The sequence below is a fragment of the Geotrypetes seraphini genome, chromosome 9, assembly GCF_902459505.1.
Source record: "Geotrypetes seraphini chromosome 9, aGeoSer1.1, whole genome shotgun sequence".
In the NCBI taxonomy this organism is placed as follows: Eukaryota; Metazoa; Chordata; class Amphibia; order Gymnophiona; family Dermophiidae; genus Geotrypetes; species Geotrypetes seraphini.
In genome coordinates this window covers 126,161,212-126,175,164 of record NC_047092.1, presented here as the reverse complement: position 1 = coordinate 126,175,164, position 13,953 = coordinate 126,161,212, and the positions used below count along the sequence as shown (strand labels likewise).

Below are 13,953 nucleotides of genomic sequence, written 5' to 3'. Positions count from 1 at the left end.
CATTTATAGGAATGATTAAAACATAGGTAGTGAACAGATGAATAAGGAGTTAAAAGCAACCTCAAAATGATGGGCTTTTAGACTGGATTTAAATAGGGCCAGAGAAGGAGCATGATATAATGACATAAGAACATAAGATTTGCCACTGACTCAGGAGAAGATTCTCAAAACTTTAACGTAGTCACTAAACCAGTTCCAGCCAGTTTAGTGTTCATGTATTTTAGGGGTGGATTATCAAAACGGTTTACTCTAGTCTTTTCCGAGCTTCCTAGCAGTCTCCGACTCTACTAAGCAAATGTATTACAACGAGGTCATTAATATTTAAACAAGCACTTTAGGTGATTCTCTATTATCACCGGGTGATTCCCTAACCTCACTGTCCTACATATACAAGCATAATTTTCTGGCAGGTCTGAGCTGTCCTAGCCTTACTTTCTGGTCAGTGCCTGAGTGTTGATTGACTTAGGAATTGACAGGAAAATAAGGCTTGACAGCTCAGACCTGTCAGAAAATTTTGCTGCTGTCAAGCAACCCCCCCCCCCCCCCCCCAGTAGCAAGAGGTATACCCATTTTCTCATGTCGTTGCTGTTAAGTAAACACCCCCCGGACACCCTACTCCTGGCAGCAGGATGTATAACCACTCTCTCCCACCACTGCCATTAAGCAAACTCCCCTACACCCCATCAATGAGAGGGATACCCACTACCCCCGCTGCTGTTAAGCAACCCCCTCCCCCCCCCCGACAAGGGGAGGGATGCTCACTCCCTCCCATCATTGTCATCATGCCCCCCCCAATGTCCTTCCCCCATACCTCCATGCCTCTTCCCTTTTACCTTGTTTACGAAGGCCGGCCAGAGGGATGCCTGCTCCCTACATCCAGCAGGCTCGCCTCTTCAAAATGCTTGGAACGCTTGGAACCCTCAGTGGGTTTTTGACCTACCTTTACTTCAAAGAAGGCAGAACCAAATGTTGGCCAGCGGTAAATGGTTTTCAGTATGGCCACCTTGGCCTCATCCACTGTCTTTGCAGAATATTTATTGTAAGCTAGGGTGATATTCTATGTGAAAAAAACAAAACAGAGGCATTAGTTGGAAGGAAGCCTTTAATACTTCCAGTAAAAAGAGAAGAGACAGTGGCAATCTAATCTAATCTCAATATTATCAACCGCTTACTTCTACAAAGATCCAAAGCAGTTTATATAAAAATACAAAAGAATCGCATCACATTATAGACCTTGTATGGCTCACAATACAATTAATAACTAACAGTGGCATAGATATATTTTGAAACAAATAGGTTTATAAACATTTCTAAAAGGAGAAGTAAAACGAATTGCATTTCAGAGAAGTAGGCAAACTATTCCAAAGATGTTCAGCTTGAAATACAAAAGATGATTCCAATTCTTTCTTTTATTGCATGCTCTTGAAAGAGGGAAAATTAAGTGTTTGATGATTAAGTAAGTGACTACCTGGCATAACTTGAAAGACAAGCTTAAACTGAGCCACATAGTCTGGTACAGCACCATTTAATATCTTGTAAATAATGCAAAAAAATTTAAACTCCAACCAACAATGAATTGGGATCCAATGAAACTCTGTCAACAGAGGTGTTGAATGATCAAACTTATGTAGCCTGAGCAGCTCAATGTTTTGTTGGGTTTTTTTAAGAAATAAGGTTGAATAGCTCTACGTGGTTTCAATCTAAAGAAAACTTTTTTGGTAAGAGAATTTACTTGATTTTCCAGTGACAAAGAAAAACTCAAAATTACTCCCATAACACACCTGATCTTGTCAATTGATCAGTTGGATTGCTGGTAGAGAATCAAGTGTTTACCCAGTCAAAGTATTTTAGCTTTATTAGTATTTCATTTTTGTAAACCCATCCGAATATAAACCACGACAACATTTTCCCCTATAAAAGGGGGGTGGAGGGTGGAATGTTAACTCGACTATAAACCAATAATTCGTATTCAAGTACTGGCCGCTCTGCACCCATCTACCCCCTTCCACCTCCTAGACCCATCACAGGCCTCTCTCTCGGCCTATCTTAAGCCCTGATGGTCCAGTGATAAGCCGAAACAGGAGCGATCACCTCCCTGCCCCAAGGTCAGGTCCTGTCGCAGCTTGCTCCGAGTCTGCACCCGTGGAAATCCCTTCTCTAACCCAGCACTGATCTCTCCTTAGGCCTACCTTAAATCCTGGTAGCCTAATGGTGAGCCGAGACAGGACAGGAGTGATCCCTCCCTCCTTTGGGGTGAGATGTTGGGTCCTGTCCTGGCTGGCCAGCTGTGCAACCATCTGCCCCCTCCCCCTCATGGAGCTAACATAGGTCTCCCCCAGGCCTAACTTAAACTCTGGTGTTTCAGCAGGGCAGGAATGGTCCTTCTACATTCCCGCCCATGCAGTCTCGCTGGTAAAAATGCCTGTTGCAAATTCTAATGGCAACCTTGCAAGAATGCTGCAATATTCGGCAGTCTCATAGGCTGAGAGAACTCACTGCAGCCATTTTTACCAGTGAGACTGTACAGGCAGGAGTATAGGAGTACCGCTTCTGCCCTGATTCACCTTGCCAGACCACCAGGGGCTACATTGGTTCCATGAGGGGACGAAAGGGTGGATGGTTGCACACCTTGGGGGAGGGAGGGATCTCTCCCATCCTAGTTCAGCTCACCATTGGATCACCAGAATTTAAGGTAGGTCCAGGAAGAGGCCAGCGATGGGTTTGGGAGGGAGAGATTCAAACATAAAACAAAATCCCTATTTTTGTGCCCCAAAATCTCAGTTTATATTAAGTATATATGGTAGTTTTTGTCAAAAATGATTTACATTTTCAATGAGTTGTGCTGAAATAAATATGTTGTCAGCTGATCTTTCTCTAATAAAATGCGGGAAAAAACCCCCAAGGAAATGAGCCCCACGAAAAAACAAATATAGAACAATCAAGTGGGGTTAGGAAATGTACACATCAAGCCGGGACAGGTCAAATAAAACAATCTGTTCAAACGCTTCTACAAAAGAACACGTACTGCTGTCCACTCCATCAAAGGGATACATATGCTGAGCTACTAAACTGTTTTCAGTTTCACTGCAACTGTTCCAGTTTCACTGCTACAGTTTGAGAATCCCATCTGTTGGATGTCAATTGTACTCCTGAGGCAGGCTTCCAAGCCAAAACACGGACCTTGTTGGGTGCATGACACATAGAGGGGCATAATCAAAACATACGTCTAAGTCTGATTTGGGAGTATGGTGCTAGATGCCCAAAGTTGGCAGTGGGACAATGTCCATTTTTGAAAAATACATCTTGAATATTATTTTTTTCGAAAATCGTCTATCTGAACGTCCAGATTATTGTTTGCCCAGACTGCCAGAACGTCTATTTTTATACCACATTTTCAACTAAAATTTCATCCAAGTCCCAAATGTTCAGAACAAGACCATTTGGACTTGGGAGGGGCCAATCTTGTAATGTACTGGCCACCCAGACATGGCAACAGAGTAGTAGGGCACCTTATAGGGCACTGCTGTGAACTTCACAAAAAGGATGCCAGATAAACATTCACCAGAACTCCCTTATAGATTATGGTGAGACCCCCAAAACCTATTATACCCACCTGCCTACAGCACCGATAGCCCTTATGGCTGCAAGTGGCACTTATGTGGCAGTAGAGTAGGGTTTTGGTGGGCACACATGTTCCACCAAAAATGTAGTGGTTAGAGTGGCTTATAGGCCTGGATCCTCCTCTCTATGGTTCACTAGCCCACCCCCCAGGCTATTTAAGACACCTGTGCGCAGCTCTACTAGACTTTCCTATACCAGGTGCTGATGTTCTGGAGGCAGGTATGTCCTTTTTTTAATCTGATCTTTGTGGGGGTGTGAGGAGGTCAGTGAACACTGGGAGAGTGTGTGTGGGTCTTTACTTTGTCTCTGCAGTGGTTATCTGGTCACTTTATGTATATAATTTTATTGTAAACCGTTTTGGAATAAAACGGTATAGAAATTTTTTAAATAAATAAAATAAACTTTGAATACCTTTTTGGCACTTATACCTGTTTTTATATTGTCTAGTAAAACAATCGGTTATACCTGCAGGACAATTAAGTCTTGGTCAGCCCCCATCCTGCCCTAACCACTCCTCCGGATATGGCCCTTTCAGCTCTGGGCACATAGCGGCATTCAGAGGCATAAAAAGTCCCGTGGCACATTCAGAAAGTTGGTTTGATTATTGGCACTTGGACGACCTGTCTTTTAGGTTGTCCAAGTTCTGACTTGGGAAGGTATTTAGACATGTTTGATTATGAGCCCCACACACCCCTTCGGATCGCTTTAAAGTTAAGTTTTAATCCAGATGTCCTGCGCGCATTTGTCCGAGCGGCTTTGTCAGCGCGTGATTATCCTGCTCACTTTTGACTCGTCACCCTGCCACTGCACCAATGGAATGTTACCTTTTTCCAATCTTCAGAAGGCTTCAGTCGCAACATGTTTTCTGGAACCAGGTCCTTCAGGATCTTGGAGATGACTGCAAGTTGTGTCTTGTCATTGTTAAAATTGACCTTATAAATCAACCCAGCCATGTGCACAGTTTCTTCCACTGAGCACTTGTGATACCCTCGTAGATATTTGGGCAGCTCCTGAAAGAAAGAAAGAAATGCATTTCTGTCAAAGTCCCATGCAACATGGGAAATGTAGCAGTTTATTTAGCCAAAGAACCACAGAACATTGAAGTCTGGTGCATCATGGGTCCAGGAGTAATACAAATAGGTTCGGCACAGCAGGGGTTTACAAAACTCAACATATGACCTCAATCCTGTTCTGGCTGCACATCTATTCTGCCAGGCTGAGCAAAACTGTGAATGATGTAGTTGTCTGCTGCTCACAGTTCCGTGTACCAAACAAATAAAATGTGGCCAAAATTGACACAAAAGGAAAATGAACAATATTTCATAAGTTTTTTTTTCTTTTGTTCCAGAAATAAAATGACAACACATCCCTAATATTCTGATACTGTTCCCAAGCCCAGGAGTACCAGTACTGTATATAGATCAAAATGACTGACAGTTGCACAAACTCATCAGTGCATAAGCTGGGACAGGGGAGCACCCAGAGAACAAAAGAGTGAGCATTTGGAGGAGGAGACCGAGCAAGTAATTGGATAAAATTGGATAAAAGGATTTTATATTGAATAGTACTTTTGCTTTAGAGCCTGATAAAAATACAGTATCCAGTTTCTATTTCTGTTGTCAATTTCTTTTTGTGATTTATGTGTAATGGTCTTTTTGAATTTATCCAGAGTGATGCAAACTAGATGCAGGCAGCCCCATTTTGGAAAGGATATAGATGTCAGAATTAAGGCATTCAGGATAGGACATCTCGTTTCATTAGTATTTTAGAATGATGTAAAGGCTGTTCTAAAATACAGGAGAAATGGATATTTATGTACCAGGTGGGCAGCAAAAACATCTGCTTTTTTTTTTTTTTTTTTCTAAAACACTGAAGACTTCAACAAGTTGAAAACCAGCCATAAACATGTTTGTGCTGGTACATACATGTCAGTGGCATAGTTATGGTGAGCACAGGCCCTCCCAGCAGCAGCACTACACTGTCCTCTCCCCTCCACAGCATCTCATCATCTTCTGCTGTCTTATCTCTCAACAGTATACCTTGCACATGTCCCAATGCCTACAATGATTCATTTCTGCTGCCAGTGTCAACTCCAAAAGGCTTCCCTCTGCTGCTTCCTGCCCTTGCTTACATCACTTCCTGCTTCCTGTCTGGTGAGATGTGGCACTGGAAGCAGAAATGAATCACTGCAGGCACATGCACACATGCAAGGTATACTGGGGAGAGATGGGGTTGAGAGATTGGAGAGCAGATGTTGAGATGCTGTGGAGGGAAGAGGGGAGATGTTGAAACCTTTCATTTTTTTTAAATATCTCTAGGAGGCAAGGGGGGAGGGGTTATGTGGAAGGACTCCTCCAAGTTAACTGTTGTGCCATCCAAAAAGCACAGTTACTTACCGTAACAGGTGTTATCCAGGGACAGCAGGCAGATATTCTTGACTGATGGGTGACGGCACCGACGGAGCCCCGGTACAGACAATTTTAGAGTGATTGCATTCTAAGAACTTGGAAAGTTCTAGTAGGCCGCACCGTGCACGTGCGAGTGCCTTCCCGCCCGACAGAGGCGCACGGTCCCCAGTTAGGATAAGCCAGCTAAGAAGCCAACCCGGGGAGGTGGGTGGGACGCAAGAATATCTGCCTGCTGTCCCTGGATAACACCTGTTACAGTAAGTAACTGTGCTTTATCCCAGGACAAGCAGGCAGCATATTCTTGACTGATGGGTGACCTCCAAGCTAACAAAAAGAGGGATGGAGGGAAGGTTGGCCATTAGGAAAACAAATTTTGCAAAACAGATTGGCCGAAGTGTCCATCCCGTCTGGAGAATGCATCCAGACAATAGTGAGATGTAAAAGTATGAACTGAGGACCAAGTAGCAGCCTTGCAGATTTCCTCAATAGGAGTGGAACGGAGGAAAGCTACAGATGCTGCCATAGGTCGAACTCTATGGGCCGTGACAGAACCTTCCAGTGTCAGTCCAGACTGAGCATAACAGAATGAAATGCACGCTGCAAGCCAATTAGACAACGTACGTTTCGTAACAGGACGTCCCAATTTATTCGGATCAAAGGACAGAAAGAGTTGAGGGAATGATCTGTGGGGTTTAGTATGCTCTAAATAGTAAGCTAAAGCCCGCTTACAGTCCAAAGTATGTAGAGCCTGTTCTCCAGAATGAGAGTGAGGTTTCGGAAAGAAGACAGGCAGAACAATGGATTGGTTGAGATGGAATTCAGAGACAACCTTAGGGAGAAACTTTGGATGTGTACGCAGAACCACCTTGTCATGATGAAAGACTGTAAAAGGTGGATCCGCCACTAGTGCATGTAGCTCACTGACCCTCCTGGCAGAGGTTAGAGCAATAAGGAAGACCACTTTCCAAGTGAGAAACTTGAAAGGAGCCGTAGCCAAAGGTTCAAACGGGGGCTTCATCAAGGCGGAGAGAACCACATTAAGATCCCAGACTACAGGTGGAGCCTTAAGAGGTGGTTTCACATTGAAAAGACCCCGCATGAATCTGGAAACCAAAGGATGAGTTGAAAGGAGTTTTCCATGTACTGGCTCATGAAAAGCAGCAATAGCACTGAGGTGGACTCTGATGGAAGTAGACTTGAGTCCAGAGTCAGACAAAGAAAGAAGGTAATCCAACAAGGTCTCCACTGCAAGGGACGTAGGATCATGATGATGAAGAAGACACCAGGAAGAAAACCGTGTCCACTTCTGGTGATAACATTGAAGAGTGGCAGGTTTCCTGGAGGCATCCAGAATGGAACGAACGGGCTGGGACAAAAGAGTATCATTCGAAGTCAGCCCGAGAGATACCAAGCTGTCAGGTGCAGAGACTGGAGGTTGGGATGCAGAAGGGTCTCCTGATGCTGAGTAAGCAGAGAAGGAAACAATGGAAGAAGAATAGGCTCCCTGGAACTGAGATGAAGTAGAAGGGAGAACCAATGTTGCCTGGGCCATCGTGGAGCGATGAGAATCATGGTGGCCTGTTCCCTCTTGAGCTTGAACAAGGTTCGCAACATGAAAGGAAGTGGAGGGAAAGCATACAGGAACAGATTCAACCAGTCCAGGAGAAATGCATCTGCTGCTAGACGGTGAGGGGTGTAGAGCCTGGAGCAGAAGAGGGGCAGCTGGTGATTGTGAGGAGCTGCAAAGAGGTCTATCTGAGGAGTACCCCACTGAGCGAAGATGGACTGTAGGGTGACAGGATCGAGAGTCCACTCGTGAGGCTGAAGAATTCTGCTGAGTTTGTCCGCCAAGGAATTCTGTTCTCCCTGAATGTAGATTGCTTTCAGGAATAGTTGCTGATTTGTGGCCCAAGCCCAAATCTTCTGGGCTTCCTGGCACAAGAGGCGAGAGTCTGTCCCACCCTGCTTGTTGATGTAGTACATCGCTACTTGATTGTCTGTGCAGAGCAGAAGGACTTGAGGAAAGAGAAGATGTTGGAAGGCCTTGAGGGCATAAAACATCGCTCTGAGTTCCAGGAAATTGATGTGATGCTTCATTTCTTGGACTGTCCAAAGACCCTGAGTTTGGAATTCGTTCAAATGAGCTCCCCAGGCGTAAGGGGAGGCATCGGTGGTGATGACAAGTTGATGAGGAGGTAGATGGAATAGAAGACCTCTTAAGAGATTTGAGGATATCAACCACCATTGTAGAGATCGACGAAGAGATGATGTCACAGATATGTGTCGAGAGCAAGGATCCGTCACTTGGGATCACTGGGTAGCTAGGGTCCACTGAGGAGTGCGCAGGTGAAGACGTACGAAGGGTGTGACATGAACTGTGGAGGCCATGTGACCCAAGAGTATCATCATTTGCTTGGCCGAGATAGAACGTTGTGGAAGTACCTGCTGACATAGAGATTGAAGAGTTTGAAGACGGTTGGACGGTAGGAACGCTCTCATGAGGACTGTGTCCAGCACCGCTCCAATGAATTGAAGTCTCTGAGTGGGGATGACATGAGATTTGGGTAGATTGATCTCGAATCCCAAGAGCTGTAGAAACAGGATGGTTTGGTTGGTGGCCAAAAGTACTGACTGAGATGAATTGGTCTTGATTAACCAATCGTCCAGGTAAGGAAAGACTTGAAGGTGGTGAGAGCATAGGTAGGCAGCCACCACAATCAGACATTTGGTGAACACTCTTGGAGAGGAGACAAGACCGAAGGGCAGCACCTTGTATTGGTAATGACAATGATTGATCATGAAGCGGAGGTACTGTCTGGAGGCCAGATTGATCGGGATGTGAGTATACGCCTCTTTGAGATCGAGGGAACATAGCCAGTCGCCTTGATTGAGAAGAGGGCAAAGAGTGGCCAGAGAAAGCATCCTGAATTTTTCTTTGACCAAGCATTTGTTGAGATCGCGAAGATCTAGGATAGGTCTGAGATCTCCTGTTTTTTTGGGGACTAGAAAATAACGGGAGTAGAATCCCTGTCCCTGCTGATCTAGAGGAACTTCCTCTATGGCGTTCAGAAGGAGGAGGGATTGAACCTCCTGAAGAAGGAGTAAAGACTGCGGAGTGTTCAAAGCAGACTCTTTTGGCAGACTTTGGGTAGGAAGAGTCTGAAAGTTGAGAGAATAGCCGTGGCGGATGATGTTGAGGACCCATTGATCCGAGGTGATGATTTCCCAACGGCTTATATAATGAGCAAGGCGTCCTCCTATGGGTTGTGGAAGATGGGCAGATGGAATAATACTGGCTATGTCCTGGAGAACCAAGTCAAAAGGGCTGGGACGACTTTTGTGGAGGAGGAGGCTTTACCTGTTGTTGTTGTTGCGCTGGTCTAGGGTTTTGCCTTTGTTGTTGTCGTTGGCGCCTAGGTTGCTGAGGGGCTGGTGGCAAAGGACGAGCCACATAGCGGCGTTGGTAGGCCGATTGCTGTCGAAAAGGCCTAGTAGGTGGGGTCTTCTTTTTTGTTTTGAGGAGAGTATCCCACCTAGTCTCATGAGCTGAGAGCTTTTGGGTAGTGGAGTCCATGGATTCTCCAAAGAGCTCATCACCCAGGCAAGGCGCATTAGCCAGTCGGTCTTGATGGTTGACATCAAGTTCTGAAACCCTGAGCCACGCCAGACGACTCATGGCCACCGACATGGCCGTGGCTCGAGAGGTCAGCTCAAATGTGTCATAGATCGACCTGACCATGAATTTGCGTAGTTGTAAAAGGGATGAAGAAGTTTGGCGAAAGGCAGATCTTTTGCGGTCAGGGAGGTATTTCTCAAAAGCAGTCAGATTTTGAATGAGATGCTTTAGATAGAAAGAGAAATGAAAAGCATAATTCCCTGATCTATTAGCTAGCATCGCATTCTAATACAACCTTTTGCCAAACTTATCCATGGCCTTACCTTCTCTGCCAGGAGGGACCGAGGCATACACACTAGCTCCCGTGGATTTCTTTAAAGTGGATTCCACCAAGAGAGACTCATGAGGGAGTTGTGGTTTGTCAAAGCCAGGAATTGGGATGACCTTGTATAAGGAATCCAGTTTGCGAGGGGCTCCTGGGATGGTTAAAGGCGTCTCCAGATTTTTGTAAAAAGTCTCTCTTAATATATCATGGAGAGGCAATTTTAGAAATTCCCTTGGAGGCTGGTCAAAATCCAGTGCATCAAGAAACGCCTTGGATTTTTTGGACTCAGCCTCCAAGGGAATAGAGAGAGAGAGTCACACATCTCTTTCAGAAATGAGGTGAAAGAGGTTGCATCAGGCTTAGAGGACGGATCTAAAACAGAAGGATCCTCGTCAGCCGATGAACATTCCCCCTCAGAGAGAAGAGGCTCTTCGGAGTCACCCCACAGATCAGGGTCCTTCACCTGGAAGCTGTGATCCCGGGTCTCCGGTGTGGAAGGGTCCAGGTGTCGAGTCTTGCGTGTCGACTTACCCGACCTGAGAGAAGCAGTACCGGGAGATGTTAAGGGCTGTGTCGGTGCCGAAGTTTGAACAGCCTGATGTAAGGCCCTCGGTTCCGGCGCTAAGATCGGCATGGATACCGATGAAGCAGAATGTACCGGTACCAACAGAGTGGATGCAGATAAAAGAGGCTGCTCCACTGTCGGTACCGGTGGCTCAGACCGGACCGGGACTGGAAGGCTCGGTTTCAAAAGAGCAGGAAGGAGCTGCTGCAATTGCTCCTTGAGCTGCACCTGCAGGACGGCGGCAATTCGCTCATCCAGCGAAGGCACCGGTACCGGTTTTTTCTTCTGCGGTACCTTCGGTGCCGCTCGACACTCCGAAGAGGAGGAACCCGATGTCGAGGGGCTCACCTCAATCGGTGCGGAGCGCTTCCGCGGGCGCCTCGAGGTCGGCAGGACTTGGCTCGCTGCTACTGAGACCGGAGGACGCTCCAGCGGGGAAGGCTTCTTAGCCGGTTTACCTGGAGAATGCGACGCCGACGCAGTGTCGCGCGGTGTCGACGAGGTAGGTGCCGACTGAGACGGGGCCGATGTCGGAGCCGGTGCCGCAGAATCCGACATGTCGGTACCAAACAATAACCGCTGCTGGATCTGACGGTTTTTTAAGGTTCTCTTTTTTAAAGTGGCACAGCGGGTGCAGGTGGACGCCCGATGGTCAGGACCCAGGCACTGCAAGCACCAGTTATGCGGGTCGGTGAGAGAGATGGGCCGTGCGCACCGCTGGCACTTCTTAAACCCGGGTTGGGGGGGCATGAACGTAAAAACGGCTTCTGCCAAATCGAAGGCCGAGGCCTCGATGGTGGCAGCAGGCCCCGCCGGGGCAAAACCGAAAAAAGAAAGAAAAAAGAAATTCTTTTTTTTTTTTTATAATAAGAAAATAATAAAAGAAAAAAGGAAATACAATTTCCATAGAGGTTTACGCGAGCGGGAAGGTGAATGAAGAAAAAAGTTTTCAACAGCCGTTGAAAAGTGCGTCTTCTTAGCTCCGCGGAAACTAAGAAACTGGGGACCGCATGCCTCTGTCGTGCGGGAAGGCACACGCGCGTGCGCGGTGTGGCCTACTAGAACTTTCCAAGTTCTTAGAGTGCAATCACTCTAAATTGTCCGTACCGGGGATCCGTCGGTGCCGTCACCCATCAGTCAAGAATATGCTGCCTGCTTGTCCTGGGATAATACTAGATCTGGCTAGGCCACAATGCTTATCACTGTCATTTTAGAAAAATAATGAAACGCTAGGCACTAACTGTATGAATTTGAATGAAGAATATTCTCATATAACAGCCAGCTTCAGTAAGATGTTATCTCACTGATTTACCATACTCCATTCTATGTTGGCTTCACTATTTTAAGGTCCTCAGCGGGCCACTACACACTCAAACCATCTCATTGTGTGGGGCTTTATGCTCCCATTCGTCATTGGACCCATCTATATTTCATGTGTGCATGTATCGCAAATATTAATTTTTTTAAAAATTTTTTTGTATGAATACATATATGCTAAAAGTACTTAGCTTGTGGATTCGACGCTAATCGGGAGGGTAGAAACATCAATCACCCAACATGTTTCGCCCATACAACTCAAGGGCTTTATCAAGGCTCCCTCTCCCTAAACAGAATAAAAAACACCTAAGTGTCACTATAATCATAAAGCATATATTACTATAATTTAAACTTTTTACAGACAGTAACCCTTACCGTTCATAATCGTTTTCTCCCACCATCGCGTCTAAAACGAAATGGCGGTCACGTTCTTAATCAGCTGATTTATACGTGACCCAGGCGCCAACGTCCCAGATGATCAGGGACGTCAGAGTCTGACGTCAAAACTTGCAGTAACCAGAATTGACACGTATTCTTTGTTTGTACTTTCCTTATTTAGTGGAAGATAATAACTAAGAACCCCCAGAGCCCGCCTCATATTAGAGAAGCCCACTCCAGCTCATTGTTAAGTCCATATGGAGCTACCGTGTTAAGGCGATAAATCCAGCGTTGTTCAATTAAGTTTAGTCTTCCCTCCCAATCCCCTTCTAATTCCCTTTCAGATACATAGTCAATAACCCTCCATTTTATATGTTGAATCCCATGGCCCTTATCCAGCCAATGCTGAACTATGGGGGCTTGTACTGCCCCAGTATTGATGCGGGATTTATGCTCATTCAAGCGTACGTTAATGGCCCTCTTAGTATGGCCCACATACACGAGATTACATGGGCACACTATTATATACACCACCCTCGTTGTCTTACAGGTCGTGTCAGCCCTAGCTCTCACCACGTAACCTGATTGGGGATCAATCCATTGAGGCCCTTCCAACGTGAGGTCACACCATTGACAGTGGTGACATTTAGTGTGTCCAGTACCAGTCTCGCTATCATATTGACTATCCGGTTTTTTAAGGGCCTGACCAATAGTTTTGCCTCTACGGTATGAAAAAAGGGGGAGCTCTGAAAAACCCTCATGAAGGTTTAATATATGCCAATGTTGTCTGATCTGGGAAATCAGTACCCCTGATGCTCTAGAAAAGGGAAGGACGCATACTAACCGCCCTTCCTCCTGTACCCGGGGTTTATCCATAAGTAACAATTCCCGTTGAGCATAGCGGGCCCGTAGAAAGGCATGTCTAATGGAACTTTTAGGGTACCCTCGCTCTTGAAAACGCCCCTCCAAATCCCTAGCCACCTTCTTAAATTCGGCTAGCGTGGAGCAGACCCTCCGTGCTCTCAAGTATTGGCTTATGGGTAGACTATGCTTTAGATGGTAGGGGTGAAAACTATCAAAGTGGAGAAGGGTGTTACGAGCCACCGGCTTCCTATATAGAGTTGTTTCAATTGTCATTTGATCCCTGCTTATCAGTATGTCCAAAAACTCAATCTTATCTATACTATAATGGGGGACAAACTGCAAATTGGGATTCTTAGTGTTAATCCACCCAAAAAATTCCTTCCGCTAAATAAGGAAAGTACAAACAAAGAATACGTGTCAATTCTGGTTACTGCAAGTTTTGACGTCAGACTCTGACGTCCCTGATCATCTGGGACGTTGGCGCCTGGGTCACATATAAATCAGCTGATTAAGAGCGTGACCGCCATTTCGTTTTAGACGCGATGGTGGGAGAAAACGATTATGAACGGTAAGGGTTACTGTCTGTAAAAAGTTTAAATTATAGTAATATATGCTTTATGATAATAGTGACACTTAGGTGTTTTTTATTCTGTTTAGGGAGAGGGAGCCTTGATAAAGCCCTTGAGTTGTATGGGCGAAACATGTTGGGTGATTGATGTTTCTACCCTCCCGATTAGCGTCGAATCCACAAGCTAAGTACTTTTAGCATATATGTATTCATACAAAAAATTTTTTTTTAAAATTAATATTTGCGATACATGCACACATGAAATATAGATGGGTCCAATGACGAATGGGA

At 45.6% G+C, this 13,953-nt stretch overlaps 1 protein-coding gene across 2 annotated transcripts in view; it reads right to left on the bottom strand.

Annotated features, from left to right (window-relative positions):
- Positions 1-13,953, bottom strand: part of MYO7B (myosin VIIB) — a 302,847-nt gene that overhangs the window by 22,087 nt on the left and 266,807 nt on the right. For both annotated transcript variants that reach the window (XM_033957613.1, XM_033957614.1), the window contains 2 exons: positions 4,446-4,631; positions 941-1,057 (listed from right to left, as the gene is read on the bottom strand). In XM_033957613.1, the coding sequence (XP_033813504.1) occupies positions 941-1,057; positions 4,446-4,631 (303 nt within the window). The remainder of the gene's footprint in view (positions 1-940; positions 1,058-4,445; positions 4,632-13,953) is intronic.